The following is a 21146-nucleotide window of genomic DNA, read 5'->3' as shown; positions in this document are numbered from 1 at the left end:
TTGAGTTATGCAAGGCATCTCTTAGTTGGTGTAGAGAGGGGTACGCACATTCTGCAAGGGGTTTTTGTTCACATACTCTATCTTCATTACGCAACTCTTTAATATTCTCTATTTTTATAAGGAATTCAATTTGAGCTGGAGGAAAAAGTTTGAACAACTCAAAGAGTATCACTATTTTCAACATAATGCAAACGTGTGTTTTGCAGCGAAAGAAAATCACAGTTCAGTGCTGTCAGAACTCGTTTTGGTGGATATACACAATCTCTGCCTCCTCTAAACAAAGAGACTTGTTGCCTGGGTTTTCATCTCTGGAGGGTACTTTGGGAATTTAGCCTTTGCAGACCATTTGCATGCACACTAACCTATATAAGACTACAGGAAAGCGAAAACTCCAAAACTATAGTAGGGCCCCTTTTGAAAAAAAAGTTTCCCCACATTTTATAAAAAATAATGTGATGTTTTAACTGCGAAAGGGTTATGAACCCATCTTCATAGCGGTCTCTTTCAGATGTTTTACTTTTAACACATGTTTCGCTTTAATGAGGTGTGATTTACGGTTCATCTTTATCACCTCATCTAAGCTTTTACTTCACAAAAAAAGATGCAAACTAGAGCAGGTAGCGACATCCTTCCTGTAATGGGTATTCTTATTGATTTCTCCAGAGTAGCAGACATGTGGAGAAACAACTACAGTTTTGGGCTAAGCTACCTTCAACGAGAGGTTTTCAGAAAGTGTTGATCTGCTAAAACGGCACATTTCCAACGGCTGTGAAGCACTGCGTCCGTTAGTGACGTGACTTAAACACTTGAAATGAAAAGTCACTCGGGTTTCGATGGAGTCAGTTAGAGGAAATAACAGCAAGAGGTAATTGTGTTGCTCATATCGTATAGCAACTCTTCATTAAATAGAAAACCAACCAATGGAACCGGGAAATGCGGAAATACAATATGTACCTCGACTCACAACCACAAGTTCTATGCTGGGAAGTTGCGAAGTGGTGCGAACTTTACAGCATCCATAAGGTTTGTATCCAAGGTGATTCCATCATTACTTGCACCTGCGCAAGGTGCGCCTTGGTGGAGTCAATTGTTGCCTACTCCAAAGCTGCCTTCAAGGTCACATTGTAGGGCCTCTTCAAGCTTGTAGCACACCCCCTCCCCTGTTGGTTAGATTATGACTCCATTTGAAATAAACCCAAATTATAGCGCAATTGTAGCTTTATTTTGACCCCTTTTGAAGACATCCAGTGTAAGTAAGTTCAACTCAACTGAGTGCCCTATAATGACCAGTGGAACCAGCTGCCATAGTGAGTGCTTTCCAAGTGTCACTCACTTGTCCTCAAAGGAAGACTCCTCCTGCTTTTGTTTGTCTTCGGTTCAGCATTTAGCTTTGCGGCGAAGCAAGGACTAATGCCAAAGCCAGCCCTGAGAGAATGGGCAAGAATAAGATCAACATTTTGTCTATTCATTAGAGAGGAAAACATTAAGACGGGCTTTTTGTTCCCATGCTAATTGACATCTGATACTACACTGTTGTCTTTGGGATGTCACTGACTCTGGCTGGCCATGCACATTCATATGTCGGAGTGAAAAACTTGGCAGTCACTCGGAGCGATGATGAACCCTCTTCTCTACAAACAACCCTCTTAACCCAAAGCAGTTGGGTACTTCATTTGATGGGTTTTTCACTGATCTGCTCAAATCTGCAGAAGGAAGAGTCACATCCGAGACAAGATGAAGGGTAATTCGCCCAAGCTTTCCACTACCACTCCCTAAAGAAATAAACAAAAAAAAGGCATTAAGGAAAGTCTTCGAAAGCTTTCAAGGGATATAGCCCACTGTTCCAACAACAATTGTTTATGGCTCTGCAACTCAGTCTAAATAAAACCAAAATTGCTTTAATTGAGGTATGTTGTACAAAGTCCAACACAGATTATTTTTTTCTTTTTACCCCTCAAATTGTTATACCCCTCATTTTAAGTTCCAGGCAGATCAGGCTTTGTAACTAGATATCTGTTGCTTACTCTTGACAATGCAAGAGGCTTTTCAGCTGAGGAAAAGGTGGAAATGGATTTCATTAGTAGGAGTCTGTATAGTGCTCCCTCCCCTCTTTTCCATCTTTAGTGGACCTCCCATCCTCACAGGCCCCTTGTCCGTCTCTCCCTCCCCCCGTATGGGAGAGGTGAGGCTCCATAAAGTCATTTTAACGTGGGAAACCCAGTCAATTAAACGAAGGAAGCCAGCCTTGCAAAATCCATGCCCCAGGTCTTGTTACAGTGCGGCCTAGCCCGAAAAGAGCAACTTATTCATATCATCACTTAATGCAGGGATTGAATGTTAAGAATAAAGATTGAGTATCCCGACGGATCCCCAGCACAGTCAATTTATTGTTGCTGGTCAGTCAGCGAAAATGTGCCCATTTCACAAACCAATGGAAACTCAAGGTAACTGCTGGAAAAACCCAGGTACTGAAAGTGTGTGTGTGTGTGTGTGTGTGTGTGGCTGCCATAATGACCTGGAGGTCAGCCAAACGTAGCAGGCAGGGACTTCCAGGAGAGGGAAAAAAATAACAAACAAAACACTTTCAACAGATGAAACGCTGACCTTTCCACCGGCAGTGGAGCCAATTTCTTTTTTTTCCTTCTAGCTGTTACAATGCTGATCATTCTTGTGACTTCTGCACTTTCATTCGTAATGGACCCAAGTTGTGCTCCGTGATCAAAGAAACTCTGCTGCTCGACTGGATGCGTGGAAACCCCATGTTTCTGTGTTCTCCTTCGGGGAAATACTAGGGGAGATTTTCCAAATATTTCCCCCCTACCTGCCAGCGTCTCGTTAGTGGAAATGTTATCAGAGTGCAACTGAAACCCTCTATCTCCAAATAATCTCGCCAATTTGTGGGGTTCCAGCGGAAACCTGTTCTTTTTTTAGTGTTTCCTCTACTCGGACATCTGTCGTGTCTCACGGTCCACTTCAGTGGCTGTCCAATGGGTTATGGGGGTGTGTGGTTAGGATCTCGGTTTCTCTGGCCACTCAGCAGACACCCACCCTGACTTCCTGCTTGACTCATGTCATTGCTCCTGGTGTTTGGCGTTATCGTGAACCACCGTGGCGCAGAGTTTCCCATGTGCCTCGGGGTGTATTCCAATGTCCACTACTTGCAAGTGATTGCCTCGGCCGAGGTTCAGAGGCATTCTCAACCTGTGTTTCATTACCTGAGTCCCCTTTTTGTTTGTTTTAGGCTGTTCTGGAAATCAGAAACAGTAGCCTGCGACATTTTTTCAGAGTGATTATGCTCACAAAGATGTGTCTTGTTAGCGTCAGTTCATATTTCTGCCTAATTACCTTGTGATAACGACAGGTAATGGAGGGAGACTATTGTAATTATCATTCTCACGACTGGAGTCAAGCTTGCAAAACATTTTTAACAAAACAAATCTCACTGGAAACATGTACGAATGTTTAATGTATATTAAGCACTTTAGAGAGGTTGGAATCACCAAGCCTCTTACGATAAGATATGTTCCCATCTTTCTTTTCTAGTGCAAGACCTGTCCAGGTTTGTTTTTTTGAGTGATCCTTATTTCTTCATTAAAAAAACAACCTTAAATAATGTATAGTGATGCCTTAAAAGAGTTTCCTTCAGATGCTTTACAGAGCATATTATGCTTTGGAGGGTTTTCCTCTAGTGTGTTATATAGGTGTTTGTGCATGTAAATGGTCTGAAAATCCCAAAGTTCACACCAGAGGAAGTTTCTCTCAGATACTCTCCACCCTGCCTGAAATTCTTCCATTGGACTCATTTGTTTACTTCAATAACATATTGGCATCACTATGTTACGCTCACAATATTAGCTAGCGCTCTAACCGGTTGGAGGTGATTAGCTTTTTCCATCAAAGCTTGTGCTGTGCAGAGTTCCCTGCATCCCTCATCAGATTGGTGGTCGGCTCATTTTAAATTAAATGAAGTCAATGGCACACGTTTGGCTATTTCTGGTGTGTAATGTAGGAAGATCCACATCTTTTTATAAATCTTTTTGTTGACTTTATAAATAGCCTTTCTTTTTTTTCTTTTTTTAACACCAGGATTGATTTGCATGTGAAAAGTCTTGTGTCATATCGGTGAAAAAAAGGGCTTCATCAGATTTGACTGCTCTATTTTTCTATTTTGTGTACCCAAGCTCTATGGAAACGATAATATCAAATTGTTGGAATCTTAACATCAAACTTTATGAAAGACGTGCAATGCTTGCTGCAACTAGGCCCATATAGTGTGCTATGATCTGTTGTTGCTGATATGCGTTACGTTTTGAGCCATCAGCGTTACCCTACCTAGTAAACAAAATGTTTTACTTCCAGCAAATAATTCAGACCACAGTGACACACATGGTCCAAATGTGCCTTTTTACTAGTATTTAACTGTATGGTCAGCTTCTATGCAACGTTCGTAGCATTTAAGAGCAGCACATTTGGTTTTATTAAAGTTAAACAGTCTCTCATGATCCGTTTATCTTTTTCTGTCAAGTTCCATTCCCTTAGGATGACATACTTTAATCCATTCATCCAGTTTAAATAAGGAAAGTGACAGCACCGTTCAGAAGTGCCACTGAAGCCAAACAAGCAGTGGCAAACTCCAACCGGGCCTCACTGTGAATGTCAACCCGTTGGAGTAAAATGTGGAAAAACTGTTTGTTTTTTTAATAGATGTTGTTTGCTTCAGGTTTTAATAACACACTGTGTCTGTTCCCAAGGTCCCAGCTACAGACAGGAATGCCCTGAACTCTCTCTGGGGCAAGCTGGCCTCTGAGATCCTGATGCAGAACTGGGAGGCTGCCATGGAGGACCTCACCCGCCTGAGGGAGACTATCGATAACAACGTAAATGCCCCACTTCTCAGAATTTGATACCACATTTAGATTTCCTTACATAGACTCCTATATCGACATTTCACTCTCAGTAGCGCTCTGCTGTGGCATCTCACCCCTTACCCACACACACTTATGAGAACACTTCGATCTGGATTTTAGGATGAAGTGGTTGCATGTTTGATTGATGACTGTTTGGGAGGGTAGGGCTTATTTTTTCTTGTGCCCTTTTTAATCATAGAATAACTGTTGTTACGATAGGCAAAACATTGTAAGAACTGTCTCTTTCACCTTCCCGTTTTCTTCTCTCTCATGCCTATTTCTCTATCTTTGTCCCGTACAGTCGGTCACCTCTCCTCTCCAGGCACTCCAGCAGAGGACATGGCTCATTCACTGGTCCCTCTTTGTCTTCTTCAACCACCCCAAGGGCAGAGACAACATCATTGAGCTCTTTTTGTATCAGCCACAGTAAGTAACATTCATCATTAACTTTCTTGTTTAAATCCCTTTTCAAGATTTGACATCCAGGAAATGTTGAGAAGAATACCAGGAAGTAGTTGTAAAGATAAGATCCCTTTCCACTAAACAATTGCAACAGGAAAGGAATGGTTCTGTAGCCTGGTTGTACCATAGATCCATAGACTGCTATTTTTTCCTTTTGGCAAAATACGCAACCCTGTAGTCGGTGTTGCTTCGTAGCATTGATCGAGGTTCCATGTGAGTTGGAGTGATATTTAAAGCCAAACGAACGCTGGACATGGAACATTTTTCTACCAAACAGCAGCGGCTACACACGGAAAAGCAGTGAGTCATAAAGAAATGTTGCGTTTACTCATTCAAGAGGAGTTTGAAAATAGGCCTTAATTGATTCGGCATAGTTAGTGTTTCGGTCAATTCACCCAAAAGCTACCACTTAATGCTTCTGAGACTGTACAGGCACTTTTGGTATTTTAAAAACGGATCAACCTAACCCAAAGTAATTTTCTTCAGTTGTGTTGGTAATGTGACCATTTGTATGTATGTTTTGGACCTATTGGACACCTATGTTTGTGGTGTTCACGTTTCAAAAATCTTTCTCTGTTTTATGTCATATGCAATTAAATTGCAATGTTGCTGAATGGTAATTCCAAGATGATTTTTGAGAAAAGGTTGGTGATTTTCTAACATTAAGTTGATTTAGAGAAAACCATTTGCTTTAATAACACATTTTTTGGGTGGTGGGCTCCGTCATGAACCCCGCTGGTATTTTTAAAGTGGTTTCAGAAGTGTGTGTTTTCGTGTGGTCTGTTTACTCTCCAAGTAGAGGAACAAGGCCATGTGTATCGCAGATCGGAAACTTTATACACTGCGTTAACATTTGCACACCGCCCATTTTGATGTCTTTGCTCCCTCCCCCCCTGTTCTGATTGCAGGCTTGTATAATTGTACAGATGATTGGCCTCCACAGACAGTATGACAGGCGACCACAACACAGCGCTCTCAAATGTCTGGTTCCCTGAATTTTACTCCGTTTTTAATTTTATTGCGCATGATTAAGGAGGCCTGCCCAATAGTTACTCATGAAAAGCTCACCCAACCATCTGTGTGGACAAACTGAGGTAGTTTTGTGTGCTTTGCAGTTTCACAGTCTTGAAACCTCATGTTTTCCCCGCTGAGGCTTGGCTTTTGTTTCCCATCTTTTGACCAGTACTTCCTTTGGCTTGAGTCGGTGACCAGCAGCTGGCCTTCAGCTCCATATATGACCTCCCTTACCCCTGCAGTCAGCAGATCTTGGTCCCAAAAATTGTTTGTGGATTCCTTACTTTAAGGAAAACAATTCCCAGTAACAGAGTACAATACAGGTGCATACTGGGGAAATTCTAATGCAGTAATATAACTAACGTTTTAGTCATTGGTTCTGAAAAGCTTTCGTGTCAACAAACCCATAAAATGACACATTACGGTCACAAGCCGTTTCATAACATTTTGCTTTTTGGACCTCCATCTGAAGAAGATATTGGTTGTTATTCAGGGTGGACGTAGCTCGGTCGTCCTCCAATAAGAAATTTGATATTTGTGTCGAAGTGTCCTTTGGCAAGATACTTTTTCTGCTCTGATGGCCCGGTCTACGGTGTGTGAATGTTTGTTTCCCTGAACATATGGCGCTTTGTGTGTGAATGTATGAATGGTGACTTTTGTATCAATATGTTAAATAGTGCTTTTAGGGGTTCAAAGACTAGAAAATGCTAAAAAAAAGAGTTCTAAAGTCGCCAACTACAGTAAAGGAAGTGAAACCCATGATCAGAATACTTCTTCTTTTGAGTAATGGGTTTGCTTACAAAGTGAAATAAATAGCAAAAATAAACTATTCCTCATTTTACCGGAGACTGACAAGAACTCCATTACGGACCCCTAGGGTTCTCCAGACCCCCCCCTCACACACTTTTTTAACAGAGGAAATCTGAACTCATACTTGATATTTTTGGCTGCATGCCTCAGTAGCATCTTTAGCAAACCAGTGCAGCGATGCTTGTTGCCTCAAAACTCCCAAAAAGATCCCCTAAGTGGAGTTGGGTGAATGCCCTGCAGATATGGTACAGTGACTCATGCAGGATCGCTTGCTATTGGAGCCCCCCCTAGAGAGTGAGTAGGTGTAAGTTAATCAGGAACACAGCGCGGAGCTTTGCGGTTTTCCACGGGAGTCAAGCAACTACAAAAGGAGGGAGGGACAGGGGGAACCAGAACGCCTATGGCTTTGCCAGCAGCCCACTGCTGTTTTTAGACTCTACATCACTACTGCCACAGGTCCCCCTGTCCCTTTAATTGTTTCAACTAATTAAACCGCTGTCGGCACTCTTTCTCTGAACCCCATGTGTTCCTCCGGCCTCAGCTATAGGAGACCTGAGGGGGCCCACTCCACTTCCTCTTTTCAGATCTAATTTGATCAATTCGGGGGTTGGGTGGAGGGTAAAGTTCAAAGATGGATATTAAGAAACACTAAGGAGTTTTGGTGGCATAGTTAATGTTGATTGATTGCCATCTTGACTAGCAAAGTGGTGTGTGTGTGTGTGTGTGTGCAGACCTTACATGCTGTCTTGTACAGAAGCCTGTCTCCACAGTTGGTGTGGGATTAGAGTCAGCCTGTAGCAACGTCCTGTCTCTTGTGTTCAGCCCTTAGCTAGTTGACCTGTGGTTGAAACATCAGTCCCCGATGGATTGTGTTTCAGCTACTGGGCAGGTCCCTGCTCACTGATCTATATCTTCTAGCCAGGGTTTCCTTTTCCTCTTCCCCTCTCGGTAGGACACTAATGAAAGAGACGGCTTAAACCTGGGACCCATGTCCAGAAGCAAGGGGTCCTGTCAGGACATTTATCTGTTTTAGCCGCAAAGGCTTCCCCTGTGTTCTAAATGCCAGGAGCCCAATAGGCAGCCAAGATGTTCTATTACGTGTCCTTGTAAAGATCATGTCTTTGCTTACTTCAGTGATTATCCTTCACTTTCCAGATACCTCAATGCTATCCAGACGATGTGCCCACACATCCTGCGCTACCTGACCACAGCCATCATCACCAACAAGGACGTCCGCAAGCGTCGGCAGGTCCTGAAGGATTTGGTGAAGGTCATCCAGCAGGTATTACATCTTTTTTATTTTACAACAAAGTGTACACGGTCATCAAGTCTTTGCTTATAGGCCGTAGTTTGGACACCCCTGCCTTAGAGGATGAGTAACAGTCCGACCAGTAAATACATAGGGTAAGGAAAAAAATTCTGTACAGAGTGAGAACCGAATCCAAAATGCCTGGTAACCAAGGGTTAGGGTTATGGCTTTCTTGTGAGTAGGCATGTGACCCCTTTTTAAAGAGCAGAAATCAAAAACCTTAATCAATAAGCCAAACTGAAATAATTAAAATCTAAACAATTCCCAAACCAAGTAAACCAATAGCATATTACGGCTTCCTTTTGTTTAAGCTCAGGTGGTGTAAGTATTTGTTCCTAGCTCAGAACACATTACTTCTGATGAATGTGCTACTGTAGCTATGCCTTCTCCACCACTGATCGCAGCTACTCCAGAGGTCTTAACACTCTCTTGTTGGGTTGTGGGTAATCTTTAAAACATACGCCCAGTGCTCTCTGCTTTGTGGCCTCTGGTGAGGCTGGGTCTCTGTCTTTGAGTTCGAAATGTGTTTTCACTCAGACCTTTGTAAATGGTTATCTTTATTTAGCTTGTGTGCCCGGCAGGTGGCTTTTCTCACTATCTAGTCATTACTTTAAACCAAACTAGGATTTATGATTTCCAGAGAGGCACAGACTCTTTAGATCCCCCGTCAGAAGAATCAAAAACGATGTGTGGTCCATTAGTTATAAACACACATGCAGCATGATGGTTTTATGTTTTACATGCAAAAAAGTCATGATGGATTCACCTCTAAAATAATTTCCTCTAACTTTGTCAATGTATCATTCATTGTATTTATTTCTCAATGTTTTAGTATCAATGTATGATTAAATTAAAATGTTGCATTAAGGAAAGGTACAGAATACAAAACCTTTTTTTGAGGGATAAAATACTCTGAATTGGCAAATAAAATGTTAAAAGAACAGCAGGAAAAACTACAAATATGCACATCTAAGTATTTCTTTCAGTTTATATTTGGATATTACTCATTTCTATTTGATTGCAGAATAAACCTCAATATGATGTCTATGCTTAAGTATATGTCTTCTTTATTCAGTTTATCTTAACAAAGCTAAACATTAAATTGTTAAAATTGTAAGCTAAAGAAGCTTTGATTCAGAAATAAATGTCCTAAGGCATAATACTCTATTCTATGTATATTCTTTCTTTTTCAGGAGTCTTACACCTACAAGGATCCTATTACAGAGTTTGTGGAGTGCCTGTACGTGAACTTTGACTTTGACAGTGCCCAGAAGAAACTAAGGGAGTGCGAGTCGGTGAGTAAGCACTTCTGTTCCGACCTTTTGTTCCCAGACCATGAGAAGTCTCGGATCATTGTGACTCTCCATGACACAACAAAGGTCTTCTGAGGATCTGGGTCTCCTGAGCTGTAGAGAATCGCGGTAAACATTGTTAGTAATCGCAGGATCTCTGTATGACCTTCTGTCTGATCACACAGCGGGTTTTATGATGGACTTCTGCTTGGGTCCCGTTCAAACACAACCCTCATAGTCTGTGTCTCAGACTATCGGATATAAAGATCCTCTTGGACACTGTGTGACTCAGGCTTCTGTCAGATTTGACTGTGGCCTTTAATTGACCTATCAGGCTTGTAGTTAACAGTAAAAGCTTTATAAGCAAGTCTCTGCAGACACTATAAGGGGGGGGGGGATCTGTCAAAGCACCGACGTTTAGAGTGTTTAATTCAATTTTGGATTACATGACTGTAAAAGTCCTCTTTGTATGTCCACTACAAAGATGAACACACAGAACACTAATCCATGACGAGTTATATGTAGACTTCAGTGGAAAAACATAGTGTGAGAAATTGATTTCATTTCTATTGGGTAACTTTTTAAACCTCTGTCAAAAACACTTGTGGCTATGCTCTGTTAGCACAATATGTGTTAAAGAACGGTTCTGACACGCTTCTCATTCTAGATACAGCTTCAGTAGACCAAACGCCACATGCCATTTTGTCATTTGTTTAAGAAACACACAGCACTTACAAAAGATGGATCAAACATGCATAGTGTCAAGGAATAACATTCACTAAGTTACTGTTCCACTTTCATTGTGTAGCATTACCCTCTTCATATCCATACCAATCTTTAACATTATCAACAATTCTATAATTTATGTCTCGGTATAATCCAGTGCAGTTCAACATCAGCACAAACTACTTTCATACATACTCTGCCTTCAACATTGCTTCAAGGCTGTATTAACATTTATTTAGCAAAAACTGGAAATGATACCTTCTCTTATACATTTTTTTCTTCCATTTTGTCTAAATATTAGTCTTCTAAAATGTTGCCAAAACTGCTTTCTGTGCAACATGTATAGCGATATTTAGCGAGTTGTATTTCCATTCCATTGGGTACATTGGTTGTGCACAGTACCAAGAATGACTCTTCAGAAGAATGATAAATGATGTGTCGCATTGATGGCATAAGTGGAACTTTCCTGGTTCTGGGGCTAGTCCGATTTTAGAGACAGAGCAGGTGTCCTAACCGGTGTTGTGCTGTATGCATATTTTGCGAAATTAACATTTTTGTTGTTCATTCTTTGCTCACAAACTGTAATTTGTTTTTTCCCAATGGACTTGATAATTTTGACCTAGAGAGGAATAAAAGGCATTGCCCTGGGTTATTTGGCCCATTTCTCTTTTTTTTTTGCCTCTTGACGATAAACCTTCAAAATGAAAAACATCTGGCCTGATCAAATGGCTTTTTCCCAGGAGTAAATGTTTATAAATCATGTCAGCGGTTTGCTGGCGGTTCCGTTTCACTTTAACCATGTTTTTTATCTAATAGAAGGAGTTTTTAGCTTCCCTAATCAGTGTTTAACAAATGATGAAGTTACATGAAAACTCACTGGAGAAGATTACTTTTTACTTAATCATACCCTCAAAAAAATCTGTTCCACGGTCAGAAAAAAATCCAACGCATGTTCCAAGAGAAAATAAGATTTATCCTGTTCAAAGCCATATCCAAATGATGAAATGTACCATCAACAATATTAAGAGTTGTATCCTATTTCAGCTAAAACATGACTCAAGCACTCAATCACTGACCTTGTTAAACACTTGCACGCACTTTTTTAGGAACTCTCCGGGCTGGTCTTGACCTCGCCTAGTGGGGTTCTGTTTACAAAGAGCCTACTGTGGTTAAAACAGATACTCCTAACCAAACTACCTCTCAGGTCAGAGCCCAAGTTATTCCATGTGCTTTTAACACTGGCTTACATGTCAGTCTTATCAGAGCATGTCCAGTAGGCACACAAGACCTCCATTGACCTCATTCATTTCACAAGCAGGTCTATCAAGCTGGGTGGTTCCAAAAAATGTTTAACAGCACGTTAAATGCATTACCTGTGATGGTCTGCAAACATTTTCCACCAAACTGGTCTTGTTTGAAGTCAGTAATGCCATTTTTTTCCCCCTTGAATTCATACGCAAGCTTTTAAAAAGCCCATTATTTCAGAGGTAAAGGGAAGGTTTATGGACTGCGGAGTGATTAGGGTAAACGGATACCCCTTTGGGATGGGCTCTCGTCTTGATGAACATTTGTAATGCATCAATGTTGAGCCATTGGCAAGAGTGGCACAGATATAATAACTGATTGCTGTAATAGCAAGATATGGGTATTGTTTTCAGCTCTCCTGTCTTCGGTGCTTTCAAATTTTAAATTGTCTTGTTCTGACGGTTTTAGGTCTAATTTTGTTTCTTTCCCACCCCACCCCGATGTAGAATCACTGTCAGATGTTAGATGCTTGCATGTCAAAGATTGAAAAGTATAGGCCCACCTATAGTCAGGCCTTTGAGATTGCCCTTCAAGCCCCTTTCAGAATTTGTTTAAGCTTTGTGGTCTGAATCCCATATGACAGTAATTAAGGCACTTAACTGTTCAAAGTGTATCAGCGTAAGATAAGCGCTGTCATATCTGAAATGTGCGTTGCCTGATAGCGCCATATAGTTGGGCTTCATTTGAGCAGAACTCTGCGCAGATAGCAGATTTTGTAAGCTTAAGCAAACAAAGCGCTGGTAATTTTTTGAGGGCTTTTGAAGCTCGGGGTCTGTGATGTGAAATAGCACTCGATGGAGAGTCGGAATGCAGTGAGAAGTGGGAGCATTTCACACAGTGGTACCTCTGGGTCCATAGCTCGGTCATGAGCCTTTACAGTGGAGGAATTGGCCATATGCAGTGGTGTCAAAGAGTCCAAGTAAGGCTGTATTTCTGATTCTAACAAGCCACAGGTGATGCAGTACGTGGACGCCTGAAAAGACTTGCTCTCATCTGTGAGTTTATTTGGACTGCTGGTGCTACAGTTGTTGGATGACTGGCGATCCTGCACAGTGGAGCCGACACTGAACCAGCACTAGGTGACGGGTGATAAGTCTCCGACAATGTGGTCTTCTCTGCGGTTTGCTATGCTCTTACCGCATCTTCACACGTGGTGGTTGAAGAATTGGAATTTTTGATTATTTGAAGCACCTTCTAGGAGTATTACCTCACAAATGGTCCCCTCATCATTGTATTTAAAACAGACCTGATGATGACGTCAATGTAGCCGGCCTGGCTCTGCCTTTCCTGTTTACTTTCACCATTCATCAACAAGGGATTGTCATTTAGATTTTATTAAAAAGATTATTTCCTTTATTGAACAAGACACCAGACTGCCAGAAGCAGACCACTTTGAAACTTGTAATGCTACACTCATGACTCTTCATTGCTGTTCAATTTGAAGAATGCCCAGCTAGATTGTCACTATAAACTTCTGAAATAATAATAAATAGGACGTGCTCGACGTTGCACATAATCAAAAAATAATTTACAAAACGCGACAACGGTGATTTGGGGAATTTCTTCTCAGCGGATTATTTTTTATATTTTGTAGCAAGTAAAGGAACAGTCAGGAGCCGCGACAGTGATCCTCCAAATGTTCAGCCAGGTAACCAACTACTGTCGCTGTTCTGTTACTAATGCTAAATCGAGCATAAAACCAGATCACGGGTGCTTACAGAATGCTAAAAAATGTACAATTATTGCCAGAATTTTTTAAGTAATTGATAATAATTTGTTTTCCTGCCCCTCATATTCTGGGACCTCTAGTATCAAATGACATTTGCAGGTACAACCAATACATAGACTGCGTTGAAACCTCTTTAAATGATGGTAAAATAAACTTTGAAGTAGACCAAAAACAGACACAATAACTTCTGTATTATCTTCAAACTGCATGCTTTCTGTCTCTCAGGTCCTTGTGAATGACTTCTTCCTGGTTGCTTGTCTGGAGGACTTCATTGAGAACGCCCGCCTCTTCATCTTCGAGACCTTCTGCAGAATCCACCAGTGCATTAGCATCAAGTAAGTTGCGCAATGCAATCTAAACTAAGCGAAACTATCATCTGCAAATTGAAGTTTTGCGGACACAACAATTGCGTTCCCATCCTAAACCATGTTGCAGGATTCAGACACACATCCTTTAAAAACTAACAGGAAGTCCGATTGACTATCACCAGACTTGGTAAACAGTCTGTAAACAGGAAGTAAGAACATTGGCTTTGTGTTTTAGTAGAATTTTACTCACTGATAAGTGTTTATTGCCCCTTCTATAAACAGCCATGCTGACCCCACACATCTCCAGGATTAACTGTTGGGAGGTTTAAGTGCTTCCAGGTCTCCACAGGTTGCTCTGCTCGCTAAAATTTTAAGACCACCTGTCTGAGGCCATTCCCAGAGCGTTCTCTCCTAGGAAGAGGTGGGGGTTAGACAATGTTAGATGTTCCCATGTGCCGTAACGGGCAACAATCTTTCAGCTTCTTTGCTTTGAATGAATGAATGAATGAAGGTCAAAGGGTTTGTAAAGTCTTTATTGACTCCTAGCTCAAAATGCAGTTTTGTTGCATTAAAATAAAATTGACCTTGGATGCCTCACCAAAACCATGAAATTTAGTAAGTGCAAATTACAGTGAGCATTAGCGGAGAGAGTAAAAAGATTATAGTAATTGTCTGCAATTAAGAGAGATTATAGGATTGGCTGCCTCCTTACATCAATTTCAGAGAGTGAGAAAGATAAAGACGCAGCATTCAACCTTGTAACCCATTAATCCCCGTGTTTGAACAGTGGATTTGTGCTGAATCCGATCTCTGATATTTGGTTATGCATACGAACACTTGTGTATCCTTAATATTTTAATGTACAAGGTGGCTTCAGAAAGTAAATTTATAGTCGATATGAAGATTTGAAGAATCAAATATCGTACGAGAAAAGAAATGATTTACCTCTGTCGACATGGCAGGGATTGCACTGACTGTTACATAGAGCCGTGGAGGTCTGTAGTCAAGGTTGAACCATGGAACATGATCAGGCCCCTTCCAAATCTCCAGTTGCAGATTGTCTGGAATTGATTAGGAGTCCTGGTTCTTTTTTTGGCAGACTTACTGCAATTGGATCCATTTACTTGTTAAGGACCACAAAAGTTAGTGGTAACACTGAAAGAGGAAGTAAAACGGTGATTTCTCTACTTTTCACCTTTTTTTTAAAAATTCTTCTTTCGTTGACGCCTCTGAAGCAGGAACTCGTATCAGGCGCAGTTTCCGGGATTTCTGTGTTTATTTTTGGTGGTGTTATGACGATTGGACAAAACATGTCTATTTCTGAAAGACTCCCAATTTCCAAGTCATTAGTCCTCTACCCAGAAGCTGTGTTGCACCCAAGCGTGGACTCAAATGAATTTGATGGCTGTTTTTAATGAGGACATTTTTACGGCTGTTGGCCATGATGGTTTCACATTTTTAGCTCGCCCTTTTTTGCCTAAAGCGTAGGACACAAAAGTAGACAAAAAGCTGGCGTAATTGAGTTATTTTACGCAATAAAGGCTTATGTAAAATGTTTGGTAGGCAGTGGAAATGAATTTCAGCCTGTATTTGTAATTGCATGCACACACATCCTTTTGTCTAGACTTTTTTTCTGTGTGTGTTTCCAATTTGGCTTTGTTTTCCTTGTTTGATTTACAGGGTTTATTTCCTTGGTCGTTCCCTCAGTGGTGAGACCCTTCTATGACCTCGAACGCACACTTGTCCTTGGACATTTTGAATAAATGCTTCAGACACATAATCATTTGGACCCATTTTTTTCCCTCAATATTGTATTTGTACACAATCGCTCTTTGGTAGTTGGAATCAGTGTCCTGTGTGTTTGGATCTAACACTGAAGATCTTTCCACCTCACAATTGAGTCATTAAAAAGACCACACAATCATTTTGGTTTCCCTGAAAAATCAATTTCACCCAAGACGAAGGCGAGGTTGCTCCAAAATGGCTCGGGAGTCTCCCAAACACCCTCATATGTTAGTGTTTAACAACTATTTTCAGGCCAGCTGTGTTGAAGGGAGCTGCTTTTCAGAAGGATCCCCCATTCTCTTCTCTCCTCTAATGCAGTTAGAGCCCAATGTCTGACCCCCTCTCTCCAAGTGAGACCCAAAGGAGTACCCTAGCCTTAAGTCGAAAGCTCAGGAGTCAGTAAGGGGTCGAAATGAAAGTGATCCCCTCTCCCTCAAGGAATAGAATCATGGCTGTGTAAAATAAAACCCGCCATGGAGGCTGTCTGCTTGGCTTAAGGGCCAAAGGATGTCAATAGTAGCAGTTGTATGAGTCTGATCCATTCCCAGCTCCCACTAATATCTCCCTCCCTCTCTCTTTTTCTTGTCTTCCCTTCACCCCTAAGGTTGAGGTAGCTGCTATGCACCTCTGAGAGACAATGAGATAACCCTTCTCTGATATACAAATGTCCTTCATGGGAGGAAAACATTGCCAGACTTTGGTTTATAAATTAGATTAGAGGACTTCGGCAGATACGGGCCACGGCCCTCGGCCTTTTGGGGGAACCCCGTGTTCCTGTGTTATGGCGCACGGATCACGTTTAGAGGGGTTAGGGGTTAGTGTAACTCCCCGGCGAGGAAACCGGATCATGTTTGTTTTGATCATCATATCTGACCTGGACTTGACTGACATGTGCCCCCACTTTACTGAATTGCCAAACAAAACACCCAGAACCCCCTGCGCAGCAATCACTTAATCACATGGGTAACATGGGAACCGATAACAAAGCTCATTCAGGTTGGCCTAAGATTACTTGATTGTTAAATAAATAAGTGAATGTCAGTGAAAATGTCAGAGTGGCGCTCTTAACAGGTGTGTACTGTTATAGAGCATTATTCAGGGGTGGGCAAATAAATATATATTGTGAGGCTCATAATTGCCAGTAAAAAGTCCCACTTCATGTTGTTTTTTGCATCTTTGTAAAGATTTATAGCAATAATTATGCAAAAAAATGTACTATGCCGATTTAAATGAAAATATGGAATAGTAATATAAGATTTATAATACCTCTAATTAAAATGTGTTATTGCTATGAACACTGACATGTTAGCCATCACAAACCTAAACCTGCTTTATTAGACAGCTGACACTCCCAAACTTGTTGGGTTCCAATTATGATCCAAATGAGCAATTTTATTGTCAAGCATCATCTTCTTTTAGGCCCTGACATGTATTTAGCTGGCCAGCAGAGCTATTTTAGTAGCTTGTCGTGTGAGTGACAGGTTCATCAGCCTCTCCGTTTCCCTTTCCCCTCCTCCAGGCTGCTGAGATGCTCATGAATCATCTCACAACTGCTGTTTTTCCATCTCATTATCCAGCCTGCATCACTCTCGCTGTGGTGAAAGTGTTGAGAGATATGCACCGTCACTCGGAGACCAAGCCTTATTTTGCTCATTATGCTGAAGTAATGCTCTCACTTTTTGTTTGTGCCTTAAATGCCCCATCCAGACACTGACATCATTTCCCTTCCCCTGGTTTATGTGGTTTTGCCACCGTTTAACCAACATTCATGGGTAAGAGAGTAGTAGTATTTTTTTCTTTGGGCTTTGAGGTAAGAAAAACATTATCACAAATCCCAAAAGCTACTTTCCACCAACAGAATGTCCTAAATGAGTCCCAGTCTGAGAGGGAAAGTCGGTAATGCTGCTGGTGGGGTGTGTTTGCAGAGCCATGGCATGAGAAGTGGTGTGTGTTCAGATTCTAGCGCACAAAATGTGATGAATGGACCAGGAAGTGATAATTAGCAGAGTAAACTGTTTTTCTAAAGGCCTTATAACCCCTATTATTTTGAACAAACACACAGGCTACACACAATGTCAAATTTGTCTTTCATTAAGTACGTGTGTTTTTCTTTTCCGCGAAGTGGGAGGGGTCTTGTTTTTTTTTTAGATGAGAGGTAGGGGTCCCTGTAGTAATTGTGGGCAGTGCACATAAGGGTGGAGGATATTTATTGGGGCCCTTATATGAAATGCAGTAGGCGTGGAGGGTGGTGGGGGTCAGGCAGGAGGAATGAGGCAGGAAACGCTGGGGGAAGGGGGTCTAGATGGGGGTATCTAGAGGGGGTCTAGTTATTTTGAAAGCCACAAGGGAAGCCAGCTGCACTGTCGAAAGCTTTGGATCAAAGAATGCCAGCACCCCCCCGCCTTTCTGCTGTGACACATCCAAGTCTAGCTTTATCAAAGAGCGGGCCGGTCTCCAACCTGGCTTTCGTTTTCGAGGGGACAGTCCCCGTTTGACCAGTGTGTCTTGACGGCCTTTAATTCCACATGGGGTGGGGAGTGTGTCCAGCACAATGGCTCAAGAATAATAATAATAAGAAAAGTCTCCACGGGGGTCACAACATGGGGTCGTCCCAGCACGTCTAATTGACTTATTCCTACAAGTCTGTAAATCAAGCGTCCATTAGAAGTGTTTTTCGGGTGCGATTCATTCTGTACACCTTTTGCCCCAACACAATATGTCGGCCACTTATCAGCGATGTCAGGGGAAAATAATGTCGCTTGGCACCTAATGTGCAGCATCCATCATGGTGCAGTGCGCTGCTGACTGAGAGTTATTCGGTGCTACGCCATATTTCATATATGCATCAACACTAGCAGGCCGGTTTAATTAAAGTCTCCGTTTGCAAATGACTTCTCTCACTGAGGTATTTGTAACAGCTGCAGTGACGGTCTGCGATTTTAATAAAAGCCCTGTGCAGATTAGAGACAGATTTTGGTAAAGACAGACGTACTTTAGTAATAATGTTAGTAGTTCCTTTGAGTGTACAAGTCAAAATTAGCTCCCTCAAAAGTATATGGTAATCTCATTCTGCCATGGCTAGGATTCTTGCGTCTTCTCTTCATTTTTTGGGGACAACCTGTCCATGCATTCAGGAATTATTTTCAACCTTCTAGCAGGAAAAAGTACATGAAGCGCCACTCAAAGGTGACCTTCCTAAATTCAGATAAACTCACTCTACCATGACTTCATGAAATAATAGTTGTCTGATATCACACAACATTGGACGTCCACATTTTAAACCATCAACTAAAAGACAATCCATCCATCTGAAAACCTGTCCCTCCAAAAAGGGGAGGCTATGCCAAGAGTTTAACTGAGTGCACTTGCAAAAGAAACCTCAGTTAGGCGCCATGTTTTTGTTTGCTGTGGTGTGCCTGGAGCGCTTGGAGGTCAGAGGTTTGATTGTAGGTCAGAAATTGGCTACCTCAACTAGGAAAATCCAACTTTGACTCGAACGACGTATCATAGACGGGCTCGAGTCTCATGCATCTATGTTTCTTCAACAGCATGCTGGCAGACAAACTGAACATGACGCCCGAGGACGCTGAGAGATGGATCGTCAATCTTATCCGCAACGCCAGGCTGGACGCGAAGATAGACTCCAAACTGGTGAGACCTCCCCGTCTTCTTCCTCAATTAGCCGGCTCGGCACTTATCTAATGAATCAAAGCCTTTTAAATGTCCCTCTACCAAACCGGGGGTGTTACTGACAGTCAAATAGCTTTTAGATGCTCCTCATGTGTGACTTCAGAGGCATGGGCGGCATTATTTATGTCCTGATTTTGTAATTGAAGGGTAAGGACATCGTAACCATAATATGTCACCCTTGCTAGGTCCGTTTAGCGAGGCTCCTTGTTGAACCAGCAGGCTCTGGTCTCCAGATCACAGCAGTTCTCTGTAATCAGCAAAATCATAGCCCAGTCCTCCAGAATGACATAGAATTACAGTAGAGTCGATGTGAACAGGACCACTGGGTGGTGTTTGTATAGCACGGCGTGTCTGCAAAACCAAATGTCATTGGCTTTTTTTATCGTTTTTGTGAAACCTTTGTGCTTTTTGTCCGTTTTTCTAGGGCCATGTGGTCATGGGGAACAACGCCGTCTCACCTTACCAGCAGGTGATTGAGAAGACCAAGAGCCTCTCGTTCCGCAGCCAAATGTTGGCCATGAACATTGAGAAAAAGCAGGCCCAGAGCACCAAGACTGAGGTGAGTAACGCACACACTGTAAACAAAGAAAACGCACACCCTTCACAGGCTGTCGCTGAAGGCAACCATCCCTCCCCTTTTTTTCCCTTTTTTTTAAACCGATCAGATTGACCGAGAAGGTCAACACGAACTCAGGGCCAGTTCAAAGTGTTTGAAATGATCAGCTCGAAAGAACAAGGCCAAAGAATGTTGATGAACAACCATCAACAAAGGCTCTCTTTACACGAAATAAGCCAGTAAGAGCAAGTTTAACAGAGCTGACGCTTTCATCCTTCTCCATTGCTCTTCAAAGGCTTAATGACAAGGTAGATTCCAAACAACCATAAAAAGATGCCTGGCCTCTGTGACTCAGCTCAGCAGCGTAAATAAGGTGGACCCTCACACAGGCTTTCGGTTAACATTACTTAAAGCCTGGAGTTCCCTGCACTTAGGACCTGCTGCAGATGTCTGGCTCAGGGTCCAGTCATCCCACTTAAGTGTGTTTTTGATGTTGACCTTGTGTGTTTTAGTGGTATGTAGGACCGTTTAAGCACTCCCAACTACACAGTGTCATAATCACGCACATACTCTGAGTAGTGAGCTATTGCCTCCCCACTCCTTGAAGACACGCACGTCTGTCAAATCAGATTGATGGGCACCGACACCTGATGGCACCAAGGCCACAGAGTTACAACAGACATGTTAAATGTTCACTTTTTAACTCTCCAGTGGCTATCTCTTGATGTGCTCTATTATTAATCCTAACCATATTGTTTGAATATCTGCTGCGGGAGTGCTGCCATAACCCCAAAAAAAGAGAGAAAAAGACCCCCCTCATTAAGGAGTTTTTGTAATTAGACAAAAGAGTCTGCAAACGACTTGCAGAGCACCAATACATCCTGCTGTCCTCAAGGCTACAAATCGCTTACATATAGAGAGCATTTACTGCCTTCCATCTGGGGTGGCTGCTTAGGGTCCCTGTCAACTCTGGCAGAGAAAAACGTCAGCACTTAACTGCTTGCACATGTATGTTACTTTTTCACATTTCCCACAAACATTTGTTTTGATCGCTATCCGTCATCTAATAATTGTTCTTCTTTTTCTTTGTTGCAGACACCCAACTGGGCCGGTCAGGAAACTGGATTTTAAGCCACGCAGTGAAGATGGATCCTTTCTGTTTTACACTGTCTTTTTCCAAACTTTGTATCTCATGAAGCACATTGCTGACTTGTTTTTAGTCATCACCAATTCAATAAAAGTGACCAACGTAA

General features: G+C 42.0%; 1 protein-coding gene across 1 annotated transcript in view; it reads left to right on the top strand.

The window, feature by feature from the left end:
- eif3ea (eukaryotic translation initiation factor 3, subunit E, a) overlaps positions 1–21146 on the top strand; it is a 27876-nt gene extending 6730 nt beyond the window's left edge. The window contains exons 6-13 of the mRNA XM_063879870.1: positions 4752–4877; positions 5209–5333; positions 8349–8475; positions 9696–9797; positions 13780–13889; positions 19196–19298; positions 19762–19896; positions 20989–21146. Coding sequence (XP_063735940.1) covers positions 4752–4877; positions 5209–5333; positions 8349–8475; positions 9696–9797; positions 13780–13889; positions 19196–19298; positions 19762–19896; positions 20989–21024 — 864 coding nt within the window. The 3' untranslated portion in view covers positions 21025–21146. The remainder of the gene's footprint in view (positions 1–4751; positions 4878–5208; positions 5334–8348; positions 8476–9695; positions 9798–13779; positions 13890–19195; positions 19299–19761; positions 19897–20988) is intronic.

Source organism: Eleginops maclovinus, chromosome 3, assembly GCF_036324505.1.
Source record: "Eleginops maclovinus isolate JMC-PN-2008 ecotype Puerto Natales chromosome 3, JC_Emac_rtc_rv5, whole genome shotgun sequence".
NCBI classification, from domain to species: domain Eukaryota; kingdom Metazoa; phylum Chordata; class Actinopteri; order Perciformes; family Eleginopidae; genus Eleginops; species Eleginops maclovinus.
This window is presented reverse-complemented; position numbering and strand designations above follow the sequence as displayed.